We start from the raw sequence: 23,885 nt of genomic DNA on the forward strand, positions 1-23,885 counted from the left end.
TGAAAGAAGAAGAAGAAGACGAAGAAGAAGAAGGTGCAGTGAGAGTAACAACGCTAAAGCAGTCCTGGTATTTGGACTACTATGGCTGTTCCCTCTACCATTACAGTATATTGTTACGAGTTAATTACAATCAGATGCATTACACTAATAAACAATATGCAGTTAGTTTCAGTGTATTTATAAAGCCGCATCATGAAAATAATGAGTAACCACACAGTAACAGTACCATTGCTTTGATGCTGGGTGCCGCCAGTCTGCTAAACCGAGCGGAGAACTTGAGTATGCCAGGGTATGAGGTACCGTGGAAAAGTGCGTGGCTTTACGCCAAGTGTAGGTTTAATACATCGCGATTTGAACGTGGAAAAGTTCTTACGCAACATTTCTGTGCGTACGCACCGTTCATACGTGAGGCCCCTGGTACAGTGCCATACAATAATGAACTATTGATAATTTTTACAATTGGCGCTGCAAGAACATCCATGGCACTTTTTACTGGTTTTGTTGGCACTGGATCAGGATACAAGTAGTGGGCTTCATTTTAGAAATTAAAGTTAAGACTTCCTGCTCAGTTACAGGATTAAAATGACTAAAGTGCTGAATGCAATGTGCGGCAGGGTCTGCTAAGCTAGTATGTGGTTTGTACTGTGATGCTGAGATCTTATATTTTTAATTTTCTCATTGAAGAAGTTCATAAAGTCTGCACTGCTAATGTCTGTTGGTATTTTACTCTGTTGATCTGAATTCCCATTTGTCTAAACAGTACCCAGGGATTTTGAAAGACATGTAGCTTTGTTGCACTCCGGTTTTCGACTCTCTAATTTAAGAGCTCGAGTGTTCTCATTAAACCCGTGACAGTTTCTATGTGCTTTGATCACTTTTGTTTTAAGGGGAGCCACTGCGTCCAGAGCATCTCTCAAGGTCACGTTATAATGTGATGTCAGCTGATCTCAATGGTTATCCACAATTACGCTCGACTTACTCAAAGTATCTATAAATTTTGAAGCAGAATTACAATCTCGATGTCGCACTGTCTTTGTTTTAATCTGTGAGTGCGTTGGCATGGGCAGAACTAAATCAAACGTAATTAAGTAGTGATTGGAAATAACTTCATTTAATGGAGTAATATTTAAATTTTGAATTTCAGCTTTATAAGTTATAATTAAATCTCATGTGTGCTTGTGATTATGAGTTATACCTCTGACAAACCCTACTAAATTTAACAAATAAGTAAAACAGTTGCTAAAAGTGTCAGTTTCCACATCAGTATGTACGTTAAAATCCCCCATCAGAACTATGTGATCATAATTTATAGCCAAATCAGATAAAAAGTTGTTAAAGTCAGTCATGAACAATGAATATGGCCCTGGTGGTCTGTAGACCAGCACTAGAATTGTTTTGGAATCTGCTTTAATATTTAAAATGAATGCCCCAAAGGATGTAAAGTCGCCTACATTTTTAGAAGTGATTTGCATTTTGTCACCATGAATTTTTCCAAGGCCTCCTCCTCGACTTCTCAGAATCTCTAGACTTATGAAGGAACGAGTATCCATCTGGTGACGCCTCAGCCTGGGGAACAGCCTCAGATTTCCACATTGTTAACAAGAATATTGACGCCCACACTAAAACAACCAAAACCTAGAGATTCGCCTACACGTGGGATTTATCACAAAACGGTGGTGGTCAGTAAACTAATTTGCATTTTGTACATGAAAGCCGCATTCAGATACACACAAGTAGGCAACACAACAAGCGCCATGGAAAGCAACTCCTCTGGGTCTGCTATGTTGGAAAAGGGTGTTGTTCAGTGAACAGGGACCAGTCAGGAAATGAGATAATATAATAAGACGGATCCAATCAGGGAAGCACCATGTAATAAACGCAAACCAATCTGAGGGCAATAATAAGAGTTTGCGTTTTTGAAAAATCTGCACTTTCACCCCTCTACATTGCAATGCCGACTTGGCGTTTTCAGAAGTACAGTCTATGATTCTGGAAAGCATTTACAAGTCTCCGTTTTCTGGAACTAAAAATGCAAGGGCAGTGTGGATGCGAGATAAAAACAGAGACTAATGTTAGTGTTTTTAAACAAAACCATCGCAGTGTGGATGTAGCCTCAGTGAGGAGAGGAAATGACACTGGCACTTACTTACTGTATGTGATGTGCCACCTTGATAACCATGCCAATCTGTAGATAGCGCACACCTTGTTCATGCCAAATGTACCCTGAGAGGTCACCCGGGAGAAGGAGCCACTGCGGACGACAATGAGAGCCGAGGTCGCGCATTTAAGATGATCTACCAGCCGGTACTGCTACTGCAGCCAGGCACGCTCCACGGCCGCTACTCCCGGCCTTTTGTCCTTCTTGGACTGTTAAGCGACGGCCACTCATTAGATGTTGTGCTGTTGTTCAAACACTAGGTGGCAGAGTTCGCCCAGACGGTTATATGGAAGACAGCTAATAGGGATCAAAACCAACGAAGGATTTCTATGATGTGCTTGCAATGGACGCCGCGTGAGCGGAATCTCACTCGATTTTTTGGTACTCGAGACGAACCGCTCCGCCTAGTTCAGGAATACCCATACAGTTAAAAACCGAACACCCTGCCTGCCTACACTCTTTCGCCCCTCATGTCCCGACATTTTTCTTCGAAAACCGATTCCCCCGTAGCGTCTGAGCGCTAAGCGTGAATCAGACTTGGGAGAAGGAAACGCACACACGCTTGCGCGCGAGACCCGCCTCTTGTCCGCGTTATCCAATCGCAGGTAGCCAATGCGTGTCGTCACCAAAACGTTTCCAGGAAGTGAAGTCAGGGAAGTCTCCCCCACGTGAGGTGGAGAGCGCAGCCGGCACTGCTGACGACGTCACAGCGCTCGAGTCCTCGCACGAGCCGAGTGGTGCGGAGCGGAGGTGCCAGGTGAGGCGCAGGCGAAGTTGGGGATTGGCCATCGGCCCCCTGTAGCGAAACCGGGGAGACGTACGCTTCGTGTCGTTCGACCCGGTGCGGTGAAGCAGGCTGGGGTGCGGAGTTTCGGAAGGCCAGATGCCAAGGCCCGACTCCCCGAACTGAGTTAGCAGCGCCGGTTCAGTACGGGTGAGGCCAGGCGGTGGGGCCTGACCGAGAGAGCGGGAAAGGCGCAGGTAGAGACAGGCGGGTGGACTAACAAGGCACGCGGGCTCAAAAGCGCCACGGTGGATTTCATTGTTTCAATGCTCCCGGTCCTTACTGTTTTAACTATACCACACCGCAGGTGCTGAAGCGATAACAGGAAAGATGGCGGACGACCCGAGCGCAGCCGACAGAAACGTGGAGATCTGGAAAATCAAGAAGCTCATCAAAAGCTTGGAAGCGGCGAGGGGGTAAGAAACCGACAGCATCGAGAACGGAGTAACAAACCGTCGGAAAGGAGTTGGGCCTACCTCGGAATCGTGAGAGCCCTGGGTGGGGACCGTGGAGTTGGGGTCCAGTGGCGTGTGTGTAGCAGAGCTGCTGTTTTTAAAGAAACGCCCGGGGGGTCTCGAGTAGCCCGAGTTGACCCCCGTGTAGCCGAAAGGCAGACCTCATCAAGGTAATGTGGAAACACGTCAAAACTTTGGGTGATGGGGGCCGTTTGAAACCAAACAAAAGGTAGCGGGCGCTTTAAATCCGGAGGTAACATCAAGCCTTTGCCTACATTCAGTGGTACAGTGACTGGCGGGTGCCCTTATTGTTTTGGGTAAAAAGCGCAGTCTGAATAACACAGGCGCGCCAGTGAGAACGAGAAAGGAGCTCGACTGCTTTCTCTGGCTCGTTAGAAACAAATCGGTCTACGGTGGACTGGCCTCGGCCGCACAGTTATGGCCCGCTATTGACAGTTTTGTAAGGAGGTGCGGAACGGCCAGAGGTGTGTAGAGTTGCACTGCACAGGTGGCCCACCTCCTCCTACTTTAAATCTTCTGTTTGGACGAACGGTGCAGCTGAGCGCCATATCCCAGGCTCTCAAGTGAGGTACGTAAGTCACACTTTCAAAAATATTTTTCTCGAATCAGAGACGCAAAGGGCATCAAGAAGTGGTGTTCTGGCAGGAGCAGTGATTCAACTCGGTGCCCTCCTCCAGTTTAGTTACCATCCACACGTCATTGTTGAGTGCACTTACTTTCACAAAATATTCATGTAATGGTAATTTGTTTGTTGAAAGAACTCTTGTTCATCGCTCCCTTTTTCTCTGTAGTGTTCCTTTAGGAAATTGTGAAGCTGGTGAAAAGCTGTCCTTTTTCCCTTGGTGCTTTTGAAAGATAGTGTAGCAGTGTTCACTTTGCTTTCACAATGAAAACTTGCCTTTTAGAAACATTATGATGAGAACGGGCCATTCAACCCAACAAGCGTGTTCATCCTATTCACCTGCATTGTCCAAAGTAACGTCTAGTCAGGCCTGGAAGGTCCCTAAAGTCCTCCTCTTCACCACACTGCTACTGCATTTATTCCATTATTCTTTCCTTCTTTGCTTGAAGAAAAAAAAAAGTATCCTTTGTGGGGAATCTTTCCATAAGTTTGTAACTCTGTCCCCGTGTTCTTATTGCAAAGGTTTATTTTTAAAGTAGCAACTGTGATTCCCCTTACAAGCTCCTTTCGTGATTTGAACCTCCGGAGTCCTGTGCCCTGTAAACTGTGACGGTTCTCTTCATAGCTCATATCTCTTAGTAATGGAGGCAGCCTAGCTGCTCTTGTGGATGTCTTCTAGCACTGGTGTGTCTTTTTTGTAGTATGGATACCAGAAGCACAGTCCACCAGGCGAGGCCTCATTAGTGTCTTATTGAACTTCAATGTACTTGTACTCCATAACTGAACCCCTCATATTAGCTTTGCTGATCACACTAGTGATGAGTCCACTATGGCGCCCAGGCTCTTCTCATAAGGCGTGCTTCCCAATTTCAGACCTCCCATTGTGTGTTCATTTGTGATTTTTATTATTTTGCATTCTAAATGTAATATTTGACATTTACTTGCATTGAACTACATCTGCCACAAGTCTCCCCAGGCCGGTATGCAGTCCGAGGCCCTCTGTATCAATTCAGCTGATTCCCTAGCATCTTCCTTTCCACCTAGTTTGGTATTCTGTGCCAGCTGCACCATCTTTCTAACCATATTCTTCCTTGGATTACCTTTTCTTGTGTGTTCTAAATGTAGTTTACGTCAAACTTTACTGGCCTTGTGCAGAGTGGAGTGCCGGTAACCTCAGGACACGTTGCAATGTTAACATTTTGTTTCAGTTGTATTTGTGTGACCACTGTTAGATATTAAGGTCTGCTGCTGCACATTTTATGTGATGTTTGCCGCATGTTAAAAACCTTTGTTAGAATATTGGAATCATTTTGAGAAGAAGTAGCTATTCAGCCCAAAAAGAGGGCCATAAAGTGCATCTTTAAAATACAAGTTTTACATGAAATATTACACGGCTTGAGCCTGGGCTCAAGTGAAAGTCGAGCTGATCTTACTACCCTCCCTCATTTTTAGTTATTTGTTGATGCTGGCTGTTGCTCTCGAGGTTTAGTCAGTGACTTGAAGTTTTAATTTATAGTGTCATGTAGTCTGCTAAGTTGTATCTCAAATAGTAAATCTCTATTGATTCTGAAAGGCATTGTATTTAATGTTAGATTTGGCTGTTAATAAACTGAATTGTAAAGATGGCTGTTCGATCGTTTCAATCAAGTGACTCGGTGGCTATAGAAAGATGCCCGAGGCAGAGGGCATTTTTCCTCGAGTTGTTACATTTATCTCCACACGTGTCCGATGGGCAGGTGATGCAGTGATTCGCGCTGCTGCCTCAGCTTTAGGAGGCCGGGTTCAAATCTCAGCCCTGTCGCCCTCGGTGTTGAGTTGGCACGTTCCCCTTGTGTGCCCATGGAAGGTCCTTTCTGTGTACATTTCCAATACTTGTGTACCACAATACTGATGACTGTAAATTGGTCCAGGAAGGAGAATGCAAAACACACTGCAGTGGGCGGACTCTCTGCCCAGGGGTGCCAATGACTGATTGTATTTTTATAGAGTCGGGTATTTATGTATGCTTTAATGGAAACCTTCTAGTAACTGATTTGAATTTGGCGTATTTCAGTATTACAATCTGAAATAAAGAGTAACTTCTGTAGTTAAGATTACAGTTATACTGACATCACTTCAACAAAATAATATAAGCAGAACAGAAAAAAATTTTACCAAAAAAGAGTTTTTGCTCCCTCGGTCTGCCCTCCATTCTGCTTACCTTCTCGGTGCTTGACCTCCGTGCGTACGTCTGTGTGGAAACGTGGGCCTGGTGGGGTGGACAGAACGCACGTCTAATAAAGTCAAGAAAACATTTACACAAATTGAGCACCCACATGGCATCTGTGGAAGGCAAGTTAGAATTGAATAGACTCAGTATTGACAGGCCTGAAGCGTTGGCATGGTGGTGGAAATGGGCAAAACAAAAGAAAAGCATCACAATTGGTGAGATTTCTACATTTTGTGGATGGCCACCTAAATATTTCTTATACAGGCACCCATTTTACTGTCATTGTGCTCGGCTAATAGTGCTATGTTGCTCCATGATGACTCTTCTGCCAAAGAAGGTTGCCATTATTGTGAATGTTACAGTTAAATGGATGATGGAGTATCGTTCAGCTCCCATCCTTTTTCTGCTTTTCACATGAATGGTTTCTCCCATCTCTGTGCCAGCCTCGTTTTGAACGTTCACTTTGGTTTGCTCTGCGCCGAGCTGTTTGACCAAAGTGAGAACAGTTGAGGCGGCCATCCGGGGCCTTGGGGAGACACGGCCGGAGCACAGGGGAGGAAGACGTTCCAGATATCGTCATTTGGACTTGTCGTTGAAAGATGTTTAATTTCTTTTCATTTTTCTGTGTGATGTGCAGTGTTTTGTGGAGGAGCAGGACACATTCTTAACTTTAATATCTTGAGAGTTTAGACGAGGAGACAGTCAAATGGTCAAGTAGTTTTGGCAGCTCGATACGTGTTGGCGCATGCTGTATACTCTCTGTAATCTTTAAGAAGGCTTTTGGTCTCCATTAGTCAGAAAGCCCCGAGTAGTTTGCGTTTTCATATTCAAAAAAGCAGATCTCCTATATTGAGAGTTTTGCCAAGCAGCCATTTAGTCCCCTCTGTTTTTGTGTCCCACCGGATTGTCACCTCTTTTTCATTTCCATTATTCATTTTACTCTTTTGAAGAAGAGATCAGTAGATGGAGTAAACGTTTCCACGGCTACTTTTGTGTTGTACCTTCACCCTCTCGATTTTCATTTGCTTAAAGGAATATGTTGCCCACAAATGATAGACATTGTTCTTTTTTTGTAACTGCTATTTACCCCATGTAGTTTATAGTAGTGGCCGAGGTCTTCATGGAGAACGAAATGTTTAATATTCAAACTCGACAGGAGCTTGCGGTGACCCAATCTGGACAGTAGCAAATGATGTGAAGAATGTCCATGGAGGAAGGAAACAAAAGTTCCTGTAACTCGTGTTTCATAATCCACGTGTCTGGTGTCCATTTGGTTCGGGTCAAAACAAGCCAAACGTGTGCATTTGTTTTGCTGACTTCTAAACGGTTACTTCCTAAAAACTCGGCACTGAATGTAAACATGTCATCCCACAGTGCTGTATGTTGAAATTAGACGGGATTCTTGACCAATGAATTAGATGGAGAGGCGGATCTTCAGTTCAAATGGGCTAAATAACTTTCAAAAAATATTATTTTTGGGCGGAGTATTCCTTAAAATAATCAGGGTTAATAATTGATGACAGTTTTAAGGGGAGAGGATAAAAATGTTTATTAGATCAGACAATCAAGCTTTTGTGACCTTTCAGTCTGAGATGATCAGCCATCAACCAGACGCCTGTCTGTCTGTCTGTCTGTCCTTTTAGTTATTAAGTACAGTGACATACAAGAACAGGCGTCATCTGTGCACTCTCATTGGTCAGCCCAGCCATACATACGGTAGAACCTCCGTTATCTCGGGTAATGTGGGCTGATGCAGCCTTGGATACTCGGATAAAAACTCTGATAAGATGGATGGACGGCCATTTTGGATCACAAAGTTTAAATCCAAAAGATTTTGCCTCTTCCTATGGTAAAGTATCCGTTTCATGCCTCCTTTTGTAACTTAGCAAATTGAACGTTCCTCGCTGTTTTGCTGCAATGTTTCGCAGTCGCCTCAGCGTCAAAATGTCGGCTGGTGCAATGACTGAATGCTGTTCTGATGGGGTGTTGACATCTGTATGGAGCACACGGACACATGGTCGACGCAGGCGACACTTTCGGTGAGTGAGTTGCACCCACAGTGCTCAGCTCCTGGCTCGCTCGCTCAGTACAGTCAACGTTATTCCAAGGTTCAGTCCAATTCAGGCACTCGACACACATTTGCCCCCCGTCTTGTTTTCTAATACAGTAAAACGGGCAAAGCCAATGCAGCAGTGGGTCTGTCTTGATAAATGGCACTCCTAAAAATGACATCATGTACACCTTGCGCCCCTCGTGGTCCTTCCGGTTCTCTTTGGGGGAGCCTGACGTACTCTGCCAGTGCATTCAAATTGAAGGGGCTTTCCTATGCGAGCAGAGTTTGTGTCTTCACGTCGTGCAGATGGCATTTTGATTTTGCTACGGTCACTGCAGACTTGTAACAACATTCACGGTGAATGCTTAGACCGCCGTTGGTATTTGAACAGTTTACAGAATCGACAGTCAATCTGACAAGTGCTGTGAACTCAACAGGTTGTTAATGTTTGTCTTTATGAAAGTGTTTAACAGAGCGAGTGCCGCAAGTTTGGATAAATGTTTATTAAGCCGAATATCTGAGCAGAAAGCAGGAACAGAGACGACATGTGCTAAAGATGGCAGACACTTCACCTGCAGGGCCTTTCTGGCAGCCATTTTCACGGACTGAGGTGTGACGATCACCCAGCCCTCCTTTAAAGGTGAGTTGGTTTTGTTGGTTTCTTTATGAAGTTGGACTTTTTCAGTCCGAGTTGTTTAGGCGACTCTCGAAGGTGCAGAGCTGTGATGGATTGTGGCTGTTGGTGTGCTTGAGGTTTTTAGCGTGATTGGCTGCGCAGGACTGTGACTCTGGCGTCCTCCTCTGTTTTGTGTTTCTCTTCATTGAAGGACACCTTGCTGCTGTTGCTGCTTTGTCTGCTCGATTTATCGTACTTAAAGCTCGCTGAGGTGACATTTGGTGTCATCCTTGTACGATATTTTTTATTTCGGCCTTATTTTATCATCCTTTTATTTTTAAAGGGAATACTTTGGTCTTGTATGTACCCCTTTTTTTTTTTTTTTGACTCCCCACCTACCTGGACAGGGTTCTCTCTTTGAGCTGCCTTTCCTGAGGTTTCTTCCATTTTTTTGCTTTTAGGGCTTTTCCTTGTCGTCTTAGAGAGTCGAGACTTGGGGGGCCTGTTAAAGCCCATTGTGGCTCTCCAAAAATAAATGGTAGTGCAATGATGATAGCAATAGCACTAGTCTGCTCTGAAGACCATCCACGCCACTTGACACGCGGCCCCCCAGTCTTATTAATATGAAGAGTGGGTCTTGAGCCCGTTTTGAAGGCCGTCAATGCGTTTGTGTGGGTCTTGTGTTCCGTTATTCTAGAAAGTGCTGTGATGTCTGAGCAGATTAAGCTCTTATCCGTCCACTCGGTTGTGCATTGGCGTGGCTACTTTTAAAGTTCGAAATAACCAGAGACATTTGGAGTCCCCTGCTGGCCCCTGCAGTTTGTCTTGTCTGTGCTGAACACGCGGCGGGCGGAGGTTAAAGCGACATGTGAAGTTGTCATTACTCGTGTTACACAAGCGCCACTTTCTAGGCTTTATCTTTCAAAACACGAGTTGGACTGGGAGGGCGCCACTTGTGTGAAATTGAGAAAGCCAGTCTGGGAGGATGCGGATTGCTGAGGTGTTCCAGATTTTAGTTGCTTTGTTTGTACCTTGTGAAGTTTTTATTTCTTCACTTTGCTCAAGTCAGAGTGACGGACCAACAAACCAGCCAGCAGAGAAGGAATCTGCCTTGGATGATCTGAGCTGATCTTATGGTGTATTAAATCATTTATTATTAATACCCATCATATGTTTCTTTGGTCTTTTGGTCAAGTGAAGGAGTCGCTGGGTCATATTTTATGAGTGATTAACGTAATGAGCGGTGAAGTCCTTTTTGGTAGCGGGTGCTCTTATGTTCTGCACCTCCTGCTTAGGCCAGCCAAGCTGATGGCTTCCCCTTCTTCATGCTTGTCTCCTTTTCATACCAGAACTGTTGGCAGTTCTACAGGGGCTACGGTGGCCCGATTCAGGCAGCCTCTTCTCTGATAAGTTGGAGCCAAAAGAAGAACCACCACAGACTGTGCCCGATAAATAAAAGGACAGGCGAGCCTTCACCGGCGATCGCCAAAGGGCTGCACTCTGAAAGGCACTGCCGCTATTTTAGCTTAGTGATTTCAACCTGCAAGCTTTTGTTGAATTCCAGATGCTGTTAAAGTGTCGCCCCTATTGCTCCCATTTTGCTAAGCCACAGCCTGAATTGGCCGCAGGTTGTGCCGTTGTTGTCCTTTTGTTTATGGGGTCCTTACCGTCACGCGTACCGAGTTCTTATTCCGACTCTCAACATGCAGCACAAACCCCTCATGATGTCAATTCCTTCATGCAGGCCGCACGGTGGGGGTGGTTAGGACTTCAACTGCCACTCTGACACCAGATCCTGGTCCTTGTCACCTCATCATAATGTTGAGAACAAAGAGAGAAAAGAAGGTTTTAGTTGAAGCCCCTCGGCATGATCTACTAGCCTGGTGACTCTTCATTGTGTAGGCGTTAATCCGAAATTGAACTTTATCAATGTTTTATTGTCAAATGGGGTTTACCTCAAGTGATGAGCAACATAAGAGAAGAGGAGTGTAAGGGCGGTACATCCAGATGGGCAGAGCTGGCAGCAGCTGGTGAGGCCAGTTAAGAGGTGGATGCTGCACATGAGGTGTGTTTGTTAAGTGAAGCTCCTTGGCGTCTGTCCCAGTGGCATTCTCGTTCCTTATGTATGCTGATGTCCTGATTGATGCCGATATTGAACTTGATAAACTAGCAAAATGAGGAGGAATTGAAAAGCAATGCTTTGAGGTCAGTTCAGTCTGGGCACCTCTGGCATTCATGTAATGGGGTGTGTGCAGGGCAATGAGGGCACACCTGGCATCCTTCTGAGACACAAGTAGCCTTGCAGGGAGCAGAAACGCAACACACTTGAAAGGGCACAACCTGCCTGGTGACATCACGGCCTGCAGGGCTTGCGATGAATTGAAAAGGGAAGTGGCATTGTGGGAAATGATTTCCAACAGTTCAGCACTGATGACCCATTTCTTTGATGGTTCTGAATCCACTCTGAGATCAAATATTGAAAATGAAGCAAAAACAAAATGTGGAGAATCTTACAAATTGGCAGCCAGCTGCAAAGCTCAGTCAAGTCCACTTGACGAGAGTCTAATTAGACGTACACCATGAGTACTCGGAGACTGGCTGCCCATGGAGTGAGTGCCCTGTATGTTTCTGGTCACTGTCACAAAACGGGCACAGCAGGTCCAAAGTGCATGGAGAATAAGGAAGGCAGAGGCAGCAGCGGATGACATTTCTTGGCAAGTTAATGAAGAGAACGTTAAACGGTAAGTAGGGTGAATAGTGGGCAGCACGGCTTCCTCATGGCTCTTTGATTTGAGTCCCACGTCTCATGGAGTGTCCTTCTGCGTCACCAAAGTCGTGTACAGCACGTTGTGTTAGTTGGTGATCTTCTCCTGCCTCGCGCCCAGCGTTTCTGGTATGGCGCTGTGGCACAACACAGTCCTGAATCTGGCAGAGTAGGCTGGAGGGTAGGAGTTGTTACAGGGGATCCAGTCTAAGTGCTCGGCAGAAGTCTCTTAAGTCACAAACTAGGAGGCACGTGTGTACCGAACTCTGATTTGTGTTGTTTTTTTTTTTTACAGAAATGGCACCAGTATGATTTCCCTGATTATTCCACCCAAAGACCAGATCTCACGAGTCGCAAAGATGTTGGCAGATGAATTTGGCACAGCATCTAACATCAAATCCAGAGTAAACCGATTGTCTGTTCTTGGGGCCATCACATCCGTACAGCAGAGGCTTAAACTTTACAACAAAGGTGAGCTGCAGTGAGTTTGCTGTCCGTCTTTCTGCAGGTCTGCACCACTTGTCCTCTTCCTGTTTATCGAGCTTCACCATTTCAGTCTGCTTTCTGGCTTTATTTACTGACGCGTGCCTAGATATGTCTCATTAGTCGAGTAAACGGTAATGACTGCAATACATTGGTCATCCAGAAATACGGTCCTGACAGGCTTTCACTGTAACCCCCCCAGTCATATCTCACCTTGGCTCTAAACGTTGACTTCTTGTCTCGGCGGCGTTGTTGTCTGAATTGAGATTTGTTTGAAAGTGTTAAATGTAATGGAGGTGCCAGCCGTGCTCTTAAAAACGGCCATTAACTGTGCTGGCACTTGTTTTGTGACCGGGCCTGCGTAACGCGCTGCTCATATCAGTCACAAACACAATGTCTTAACACAGGTAAGGCTCACACTGATTCTACCTCTACCTAGAAATGGAAAAGTCCGTGTTTTTACTAAAAGAATTCAAGTGCACCACCATTTGACACCCTCGCCGCACACAAACAGTCATTGAAGTAAACGTTTAAGATAAAGAGCCGAAAGCGTGACCTCTGAACGGGTTGTTGCTTCAGGCCTGAAAGAAGGAAATTGTGAGGAATGAGTTTGAATTTCTCGCAAAGTCACTCAGCAGCATTCCTTTACGTTGTCAATACATTGGAAGTGACCCTCCACTGAGTTGTACACACGCACGAGGGACGAAATTGGAGCATAAAGAAGGAGAAGCTGTGAACCTCACCTGGCCAAGTGGTTTTTGACAGCTGTCACCAGGTTGTAATTTCAGACCCCAATCTCCTTTACTGCTGTGCAGAAGAGGCAGCACTCGGTGCCGACTGCCGGGTGGGATGTGGTGCGGGGGGTTTGCTCAGGCCTGGACCTGAACTCCACTGCGAATGGAGCTTGTAAGTCTGCTGCTGGTTTAGAGCCAGTCTAGGAATTCCTCCCTGTAGGCGGTTTTCACCACAATATGTCCCTTCTGTAATAAAACTGCATGTCCGGCGGACTGCCTTTCACGTGCTGTCATTACCCATCATCCTCCTCTGCACTAAATACAATGCTGGTGGTGACCCTGTGCCTTGTGTCTGTCTGGCTGATACTTACAGGAAGGGCATGGCTCCTGAACAGCACAGGGTGAGATTAAAAGTAAGAGAATGGGACATTTGTCCTGAATTCACTCATCCAGGGTTAAATATTAAAAAGAAAAGAAGTCACTTAACAGAATAGTCTGATATTCAGAATATCCACAGGTGTGAAGTGCACCATTGGTCGATGGAAGGACGATTACTGGTCGCCGGAGATGATGAGAGGCCTTCAGTGGTGTGTGTGCTCCACTTCACAAGAGAGAAGAGCTGAATGGGATGACCAAAGTGGTCAGACCGACTCAGAGTTGGCGGTACTTGGAGTTGAAAATCGCTCTTCCTTCACATTAAGCATACGATCTCTGATCCAATCATGCAGCAGTCTGCCGATGGCAGCCTTTATGAAGACAGTAATGTAGTCGTCAGCTGAGAGAAACCCTAATTGGCAGCTGCAAATGCCACTGAGGATTTTGGGCACCTCTAGAATATTGGTTCTGATTGTTACCCCACTGAAAATGTGACCCCTAGAGACTTGTTGCCACGTCTCTGGAATCGGCTGAATAAGTGAACTGCAGTCAGCTAATATTTTTCTGACAGTGCTCAGTAAAAAGCATTTGCATAGACTCGATTTGAATGATTATAATTTCAAATACATCTTCTTACGCATTCCAGAATATTCAGGCCTACTCCTCTTAAAGTGCCTCACCTTTTATTGTGTTCGCTTATTCAGTGACAAAGCACACCTGACAAATTGGACTTGCGTCAGGGTAGCAGATCCATGGAGAATGCGGCGTCCATGGCAGTTCATGCCGCAGTGACCCGCCTTAACAAGAGGGGGGATGGCGATCGACAACGCACCCAACCCCCCGAAGCTTGTAGTGAAGCCGGTGGTCCCAGGATGCCACAGCACTTCGCGTCTGGGACGTTCCTAAGGGCAGAACTTTAGCAAACCTCCTTGTGTTGTATCAAAAGGTGGGTTAGGCTGACCCTGGCACTGGAAGCTGGGAATTGCCAAGAACCGCACAGTAGGACATCACACCTTGCCGTGTGTGGCCACAGTATGGAAGTTGTGCAGCACATTCATTCTTGACATTTCACTCTACAATTCACCAGTTTATTATTCCTGTTTAATTTTTAGTCCTATGAGCCAAAGGCCCGCTTACAGAATGACTGATATTTTAAGATCGCACCCCCAAAACCTTCAGAACTGAAGCGTCATTTAAAAATAGTGTCTCCGCCAGACAGCCAAAAAGGGAAAACTTGAAGAAAGCCCCTGAGCCCCGTCTCGAGATTGCACCGTGAATTTTGACTTCTTTATTATTTTGCCGAGTCGGAATTTCTTCCCGCCCCAATTCTTTTTCTTCCCCTTTCATATTTCCTTGACAGTCTTTCAGTGCCAAGCCTGTGGTTGCTGGTCGCTTGTTTCCTGAGCAGCACGGTTGTACTCATACTTGGATGTTCATTTAAGCACCCACAAGAGGGGTGGGGTGGGTTTGGTTTGGTTTTTCCCCCAATAAAGTTTTTGAAATTCCAGTTGTTCTAAGCTCTCGTTGTAGACGGACAGATCAGTGGTATGCAAAGATGACCGCCCTGTTGCTGATGGTGACGGAGAGGCCGGTTTACAGCCTGACGCTCCGCTGGGGACAACGGCCTTTGCTTATCCTGCTGATTTCGTTTCTCATCCCAGCGGTTCAGGGCTGCAGTAATAATAATAAGTTATGTAGCGCCTCTCACACACTCAAGGACGCTTTACAGTAACGAGACAGTAGAAGTCACATACACGATAAAGAAGAAGACTCATTGAAGAGATGCGTTTGTAACAGAAGTTTGAAATGAATAATCGAGTTTTCCTCGTGAAGGCTGAGAGGGAGAGAATCCCACATTTTAGGGGCCATGGCACTGAAGGCTGTGCCCCCCGTAGTTACTAACCTGTGTTTGAGTATCGAGCGTCCGATGATCGTGATCCACGCGCAGGAGTGTAAGGATAACGAGGGGCTAAACCATGAAGGGCTGTAAAGGTGAGAAGAAGAATTTGATCTTTGGCTACCAAATTGAGAAATCGCAAACCTCGTCTTGTCTGGCCAGTCGTAGCAGACGCCATGAGCGGAGAAGACAAGGATATTGCGGTCAAGAAATGAATTACTGTACTTTCAGCCCCATTTGCTATCAAACTTTTAGTGTCATGAAGAACAATTTGCCTCTTTCCTGATTTTTGAATACTCCTTACACTTAATTGTTAAATTTCTTATAATTCAAAAGACGACCCCTGCGGTGGGCTGGCGCTCTGCCTGGGGATTTGCTCCTGCCTTGTGCCCTGTGCTGGTTGCGATTGACTCCAGCAGACCCCCGTGACCCTGTGTTGGGAAATGACTGACAAAAGCCGACCCGACGCAGGTTTTAAATAATCATTTGATTTAGCGATAGAATTAAACGTCCCCAGCGTCTACAGCGTGTGGTCCATGTGAGAGGATAATTGGATCCTTAGCCTCTCGTTAAACGAGACTAGACGCCCAGCTTTTAATCTGAATGTCGCTTCAGTAGAGCCTTTCACGACTGCAGGCTGCCTTCTGCGGGTGGCTGTGAGCAAACTGAACGTAACTCAAAGTTAGTTAAGAGGAAAGTGCAACCGAATGAGGGGCTAAAGGATCATTGGCGATGGCTTTTACCAGGAGACAAGGGGGCTAAAGTGTTACAAATGAAACCCGACGTGTCTTGTAGGAAGCTAAGGGGGTCTACAAATGCATAGGGCAGCAATGTGTGCCCACCAGCTTTCATCTGCCAACTGCCACTGGACCTGTGCCAGGCTGCATGTGTACCACCTCATTTACGAACGAAGCCTGCGCCTTCATCACAAACAGAGTTGCCTGCGTGTAAATGCTGTTTTCGGTTTTTGATTGCAGTCGTCTCCATTTGCCAGTTAGGTCATTGCTCTCTCCTTTATTCAAGAAATTATTTGGCATGAAAAGGTTGCCGTTTTCAATTTCGTTTCAGTTTTTACGATGAATGAAACATTCCTTTAATCTAGTCTTGGAAGTTGTATCGACTTCCACAATAATAACCCAAGTTTACCAGTCACTCGCACTTCTCCCAGTCTACAGACGCTCAGGGTCAATGGTTTGATGAGGTGACGTTTCTCGTAAGTGCTGCCGAGATGCTGACCTCTCCACCATTAGGCCTGTGTGTTCATTGCTGCCGGTAGAGGTGACATCTGCACAAGCGGGCATTCTTCTTTGCTTGGTGTGTGCCCGGCTCCTTTTGTGTATATCCAGTCTAGCATACAGAATTCATTTGGGGCTGTTTAGGGAATGTTGGTCAACGGCTGTGCCGCTCGTATGATCAGCTACTGGCACGTGTGAAGAAGAGCCTGCAGAGGGCGCTTCAGCTTTGTATGCCATAGAGAGCTCTTTGGACTCCACACGAGGGCCCACTGAATGCCATTTGCCTTGGCGCCTTGGCTGTTTTTGGTACTCGGCACGTGTATCAGTAACTCCAGTAGGGAGTGAGCAAAAGCAACACCATGTTAGTGTCATCACTAGACATCTGAGTAATAAAACACCCAAGTCTTTTTAGCATTTGTGTCAGTCTTGGAGTGCATATCTCAGTTCTAGAGCTCCAGGAGCTGGAGCCCAGCCTGGCAGCATTGGGTGCAAGGCATTAGCCAGCCCAGGACTGGATGCCACTTACACAAGGTCACCCCAGCACAGGAGGAGCAAACGCCACACAGGATGGGTTTCCTTGGCAGCAACATTGGGCCTCACACTACAGCCCTGGCCTTTCTTTTGACGTGTAGAGAGTGAGGCGTGCAGGTCTTTGTGGATTTGCTCGGACAATCGATGGGTGTCCTGTACACGAGAACGGGCACTGGCTCGGCGGCCTCGCTTTCCTTGAGATTTCACGTACACGCGAACAGCCTGGACGAGGACAGAGGATCATCGAGTCTAACAAGCTAACCAGCCCTGTTCTCCAAAGTAATGTTAAACTGCCATTTGTCGGTTCTCCTAGCCCTGTACACCTCTTGTTCATTTATTTAATAGCTGCTTCCTAACATTCGTGAAAGACTTGCCCTTAACAAGTTCCCCTCTGGGGCGGCACGGTGGCGCAGTGGGTAGCGCTGCTGCCTCGCAGTTAGGAGACCCGTCTGGGTTCGCTTCCCGGGTCCTCCCTGCGTGGAGTTTGCATGTTCTCCCTGTGTCCAAAGACATGCAGGTTTGGTGGATTGGCGATCCTAAATTGGCCCTCGTGTGTGCTTGGTGTGTGGGTGTGTGTGTGCCCTGCTGTGGGCTGGCGCCCTGTCCGGGGTTTGTTTCCTGCCTTGTGCCCTGTGTTGGCTGGGATTGGCTCCGGCAGACCCCCGCGACCCTGTGTTTGGATTCAGTGGGTTGGATGATGGATGGATGGATGGATGGAGTTCCCCTCCGTGTCCCTGTGTTCTTGGTGAAGAATTTGTTTTAAACCAGCAGCTCATCTCTGATGGAGGATCCTGTCATCGGATTGGCAGGCCCAGCGCTGACTCAGTCGTATTATGGGATGTCTGCTCTGTACTTATGGCGCTTTTCCACTGCATAGTACGGCACGACACGGTTCAGTACAGCTCACTTTTGGGGGGTTTTCCACTGGGAACAGTACCTGGTACCTGGTCCTTTTTTTTAGTACCACCTCAGCCGAGGTTCCAAGCGTGCCGAACCGTTACCAAAACGTGACGTGTAAACTCTGCTGGTCACTGATTGGCCGGAGAAAATCATCATTACTGCGTCACTGGCTATTCTTTTCTTTAAAGGTACACACACGCGGAAGTTTGTGTCCCGTCTCTCCATCGCTGGACGCAGTTTGTTGCATAAGTGGATGAATGTTTCTTCAGACATTCGAAAGTTCTCCAGCCACTGAGTGTTTGTAAAACCGGGAACAATCACATCCCACCACTCTGAAGCACGGTTAAATGTCCAAACAGATGGTCTGTTGCGGCGACTTTTTTGCAAAATGTGGAAGATCTGTAATATACAGAATCAGCATTTTAATGTTACACTGGCAGTTAAGTTCATTTTGTGCTTTGGAACAGTGATAAAAGTTAGCTAGTGATGTGCTTTTTTTAGATGCTTACCCTTACGCGTCGTCGAGCTAAAGTGTTGTCGTTGTCTGCGTGTTGTTGTAAAAGTTCCACGGTGTCACGGCAGTAGAGGCGGCGCAACTCTAACGACACGTGAATAATCCCGCCCACTCTAAAGCGGAACTAATCTGCAGTCGAAACGCGAACTGAGCCGAACCAAGGTGAGCTGTACTGAACTGTGCTGTGCCGTACTATGCAGTGGAAAAGCGCCTGTATTGTACTGAGGATGACTTGTGTCCTGTTCTGTGTATTGGGTTGTATTTGACGCCCACCGCATGCCCAACCTGCCTGGTAAGGGGTCTCTCTCTGAATCGCCTTTCCTGAGGGTTCTTCCATTATTGTTCCTTACTAGAGCTTTTTGGGAGTTTGTCTTCTTAGAGAGTCGGGGCTGGGCGGCCATCAGAAGACGGAGCCTGTTGAAGCCTATTGCAGCACTTCTTGTGTGATTTTGGGCTACTAGATTAAAATAAATGGTGTCGTGTAGCTTGGATCTCCTGTTCCAATTCCTTTCTTCAGTCGTATCCCCTCTTAATGTCTCTCTGCTCAAACTGAGGAGGTTTAGTTCCTAGTTGCTCTCCACTGGACGTGCTCGCGTCTTTATAATACGGACTGCGTGAGGCCTCGCCGGATGATGAGATGCTCTTGGCAGACCCACTCTGTGGGCCTCGTTAATCACAGGTCGTTTTTAAATTCGGATCGTGACGTGCTCTTCACGGTGAGTTGATTGAAGCCGCGTTGGTAGTGAAGCATTGACGTTTGTCGGCTGCTCTCTCGTTTGTGTGTAAAGGAGGCCTGATGTCCACTCTGATCCTCTCCCGTGTGTCTCTCTCTGTCTTAGTGCCACCAAATGGTCTAGTCGTGTACTGTGGAACAATCGTTACAGAAGAAGGCAAGGAAAAGAAGGTCAACATAGACTTTGAACCCTTCAAACCCATCAACACATCTCTCTACCTATGTGATAACAAATTTCATACGGAGGTGAGCGTCCCAGCCGTTCGTTTTTATTTATTTTTTTTTTGTGGTTGCTAAATGGCTGCTCTTTATTTTCCTTTTCTTTCTGATTCTTGTTGTCGTGCCCAGGCCCTTACTGCACTGCTATCAGACGACAGTAAATTTGGCTTCATCGTGATTGATGGCAGCGGAGCCCTGTTTGGTACACTCCAGGGAAACACCCGAGAGGTGCTGCACAAATTTACTGTTGACCTGCCGAAGAAGCACGGTAAGCTGGTCCCTTTTCGCCTACCGATTTAGTAAACTTTGTTGTTGTATGTTTGTGGGATTCTTCACAACCTTACAGTTTTACAAAATAACAAACGCACCAAGAAGAAGGACAGTGGCACTCCATAGTGATGAGCGGGGTTTGGCGGGCGAGTGGGCGGGGGCACAGTAAATGTGCCACTGCCATAAAAGCGGCGACCCTCACTTCTCCAAGGACGCTGGCGAAAGCTGCGGTGCTTACTCGGTGAAACGCTGTGTGCTTTCTGTTGTCTAGGCAGAGGAGGCCAGTCTGCACTGCGATTTGCTCGATTGAGAATGGAGAAGAGACACAACTATGTACGGAAAGTTGCTGAGACAGCAGTCCAGCTGTTTGTTTCCAATGACAAGGTCAACGTTGCCGGCATGGTGTTAGCTGGGTCTGCAGATTTCAAGACTGAACTTAGTCAGTCTGACATGTTTGATGCGGTAAGTTACCCCTCGTGCCAGGCTGGGTCCTCACGAAGCACTTGAAGACCCCGCTGTGCACACTTGTTTGGCACGTGGCATTCGACTCCCTGTGTCTTTATCGTAACATTATTAATCCTCCACATTGCATGCAGAACTGCTTCTGTGTTTCGGTTTTTGGAATCAAGTGGCCACTTCTGTTGTTCACAGAGATTGCAAGCCAAGGTTCTGAAGTTAGTTGACATCTCGTATGGAGGCGAGAATGGGTTCAACCAGGCCATTGAGCTCTCGGCGGAGGTCCTGTCCAATGTCAAGTTTATTCAGGAAAAGAAACTAATCGGTAAGTCTGCCTGGGTGAGTCCTTGTCGCCCGTTGGGCCGCCATTGAGGTTGCCGTCTCCGTAGGTCTCCACAATGTCCTAACCTTTTAATCCCGTTTACTTTAAAGCCAGCCCTTCATGTATGCCACTTAATTTGTACTTGCATTTCATCTTCAGTGTTTCTAGTGAAGAATTTTGCCCATTCGTGTTCTCAAGGCCAGTCGGGTGTTGGGTTGTGGGAGGACGAGGCCTGAAGTGGCGCACCCATTTCAGATTCACCTAACGCTAAGAATCGGAGGATTTTCCGAGGAGATTTCTGGGACCTCGGCAAGCCGAACCAACACTCGCCATCGAGTGGCCGGCCAAACGTTCTTGGTGCGCTTTAAGATGCGGAGTGTGTTTGTGTTTTACAACAGGGAGATACTTTGATGAGATCAGCCAGGACACGGGCAAGTACTGCTTTGGAGTGGAGGATACCCTGAAGGCTCTGGAGATGGGCGCAGTGGAAATTCTCATTGTTTACGAAAACTTGGACATCATGCGCTATGTTCTTCGCTGCCATGGAACAGAGGGTAAGACCCCGGCAGGGACCTTTCCCACTCTGGAATCGTAAGGACGCAAAATACGGAGTCTGGGGACGTGCGTGACATCCGTTCACTGCCAGGAAATGGATGATTACTGGCATAACGACTTGATGTGCCCGCACTGTCGGGGTGATGTCTCCCGGGTGATTAGTCCGTATCTGCTGGGCCCACTGCATCAACTGGCACGTCCCAGACGCCCCCGTGGTGATCTTTGCTTCATGAGACCCTCATAAGCGTGTGGCATAAGTCTGAATGGCTGACTCTTTGGGTCTCTGAACGCCAAACCCCTCAAGCTTGGGACCCCTCAAGTCAGGCTGTGCTACTCAATGACGAGGCCGCTGGGAGTGTCGTCCTCCCACGCCCGCCCGTTATGTGGTGGGGTGTCGTTGGAATGCTTGTCATACTCTCGTCAGGGTGGGTTATCACTGAGAGTTTAGTGTTAATTAGCCACTGGAGGGGGGCCACAGCTTGACGTACCCTCTGCTCCGTTTGGGCAGTTGTTGGCACTGGACTTTAATGTCAGTTCCCTAAATGTGTTTCATGTCTTAGATGCTGGTTTTCTACTTCATAGCAAAGGCGGGCACTTTAACACTAATGTGCCTGAATGCCCCCCAAAAAGAGTGGCATGTTGCTGAAGAATTCATATTGGAAATGCAGACTTTGGTAGCATTCCTTGATCAGAGTAATTACCCAGAACTCTGATGGCGTTGTGAGAATACGTTTCCCCAAACGGGTTTCATTTTTGGGTGCCTGTAAAGATTTGTTTAACTGTTGGCAGTCAGCTATTATATTCCTGAAGAGCATTTTATTAATGGTCCTTTAGGGATTGGGGGCACCTCGAGGGGTCCCCCTGTTAACGGCTGCTTTGTGTTTCAGAGGAGAAGGTGCTGTACCTGACACCAGAGCAAGAGAAGGACAAATCCCATTTCACAGACAAGGAGGTAAGACGGAGGAGAAGAGGGGTCGGGGGACAAACGGATCCACTCGTACATCATGGGCGGCGGGCACCTCGGAGTTCTCGTAGAACAGCGAGACAATGAAGTAAATGTTAAAGGAGTGGAGAAGGAAGCGGTCAGATCTGTCCCAATGCAAGAGAGCCACTGGGCATTGCAGTTGGCCAACGTTGAGACGCCCAGCAAGCTGCAGGAGTGCAACTCCATATTTAGGGTCACGGTGCCCCCCTTCTAAGGCCGGGTCACCGCCACAGCCAACTGGCTCTGTCCCCATCAAGAGGGGTGAACTAGCGAGGCTTTAAATGCCAAACGCTGCTTACGACCGCTGTGTTGGTCCTTCCACAGCAGATGTGCCCCCCATGTCCCTTTTTAGGGACCACACTTGTGGGAGAAAAAGCAGGAATTGGGGGGGCAGCAGCAGCAATGCCAACGCAGGCCTGTTTCATTTTAGAAAGTGCAACACGAGCTCTGGCGCTTCATGAAAAGCAAAAAAGGGGGCAGAGGGAAGCCCACCCTGGCCGGCGCTGGTGGTGAACTGACAGCCCTGTCCTTCATTGAATTGCGGCGCAAGTTGGGGGTCACAGCTGAGAGCCGAGGGACACGAGTGTGATGACACCTCGCGAGTGCCCCTCAACTTCCAGTCCTGTGCCCTCATGTGCCACTTCTCCCGTTGCAGACCGGACAGGAGCACGAGCTGATCGAGAGCATGCCCCTGCTGGAGTGGTTTGCCAACAACTACAAAAAATTTGGAGCCACGTTGGAAATTGTGACGGACAAGTCGCAGGAGGGCTCGCAGTTTGTCAAAGGCTTTGGTGGGATTGGAGGTGAGTGCCAGCAGGTCCTCGGGTGGGTCTCTCGGGTGGCCCAGTGCGCTTGTTTGACCGGCCTCTCTCTCCACAGGCATCCTCCGATACAGAGTTGATTTCCAGGGAATGGAGTACCAGGGAGATGACGACGAGTTCTTCGATTTGGATGACTACTAGGTAGTCGAGATCAGGCCTCGCGATTCCCTCCCACAGACCGAGCAGAACAGAACTTAACGAGAGTCAAAAGCAAAGATCCCTGCCTTAGAACACAAACATTTCCCATTGGATATTCCCGCCATGTAGATCTCCACGATTGTAACGGTGTCGATGCAGCAGCAAATGCGCACTCTTACTACTGTCCCCCGTACAGCAACTCTGGACTTCATTTCTCAGATTCGTTTTTATTTTTACTGCCTTTGGTTGCTGTTGTATTTTATGAAAGTCACATTTTTTTACCTCTGTATGTGGAGGCAAAGTGTATTAAATTTGAACTGCTAAAAAGAACCTGAAATAGTCGGGCGTCCCATTTCATCAGCGGGCACTGGGTGGGGGTGTAGGCTCCGATTAGGACCAAGGATGGCAGTCTTATGTAAATAGGATCAAGAGGACGATGCCAGCTTTCTCTTCATAGCATTTTCACCGCACCGTGTGCCCCTGCGTAACTTAAGATTATCTTTAGGTGTTGGCACAGGTTTCGGTCAGCAAGCCGCGAGATAAGTTACCCTACTAGTGCTTTGAGGTGCCGTCTGCCCCCCCATGACACGCGCCGTCCCTCCACAGCCTCGCCGTCTTCATCGTCACATTTCCTTTTCATTGCACTCTGCAGGTTGTCCCGAGAACCAGCATGAGCTTGACGTTCGGCCTTTGTCATTCTGCTGTCACTGTCGACATTGTTAATGTCCCACCAAGTGCACTTACCGTACATGCAGGGCCAGGTCTGTGAGGAATGGTGCGGGCGTCTCGCCCGGCGAGGGTCTGGCGGGACACACTCATTTAAAAATGCCGAGGCGTGGATGGGTACGACCCTGAACAAACGTTGAAGCGAGCGAGCGAGTCATTCCTTTCATTCTGCTTTAAAGAAATGAGTTCAGTGCCAGCCGAAGCGAGTCGCTGGCATTTGTGTGGGCTGTTTAGCCGGCCAGTGGACACGACTGGTTTGACTGTGCTGTGAGCCAATTTCCTGATTTCAATAAAGTTTTATGAAACCGA

The 23,885-nt window shown here is 47.3% G+C and overlaps 1 protein-coding gene across 2 annotated transcripts; it reads left to right on the forward strand.

Moving 5' to 3' along the window:
- The first annotated feature begins 2,802 nt into the window (after positions 1-2,802).
- Positions 2,803-23,885, forward strand: LOC120542026 (eukaryotic peptide chain release factor subunit 1). Of its 2 annotated transcripts, none has more exons than XM_039774111.1 (11): positions 2,803-2,915; positions 3,250-3,358; positions 11,978-12,153; positions 19,191-19,330; positions 19,433-19,571; positions 19,845-20,035; positions 20,225-20,354; positions 20,750-20,905; positions 21,794-21,858; positions 22,547-22,694; positions 22,771-23,885. In XM_039774111.1, the coding sequence occupies exons 2-11, from the start codon at positions 3,273-3,275 to the stop codon at positions 22,851-22,853; spliced, it is 1,314 nt and encodes a 437-aa protein (XP_039630045.1). In that variant the 5' UTR covers positions 2,803-2,915; positions 3,250-3,272; the 3' UTR covers positions 22,854-23,885. The 2 variants fall into 2 exon arrangements, with proteins under 2 accessions (XP_039630045.1, XP_039630046.1); XM_039774112.1 differs by lacking the exon at positions 2,803-2,915 and adding an exon at positions 3,015-3,139.

Source organism: Polypterus senegalus, chromosome 13 (genome assembly GCF_016835505.1).
Source record: "Polypterus senegalus isolate Bchr_013 chromosome 13, ASM1683550v1, whole genome shotgun sequence".
Lineage (NCBI taxonomy): Eukaryota > Metazoa > Chordata > Cladistia > Polypteriformes > Polypteridae > Polypterus > Polypterus senegalus.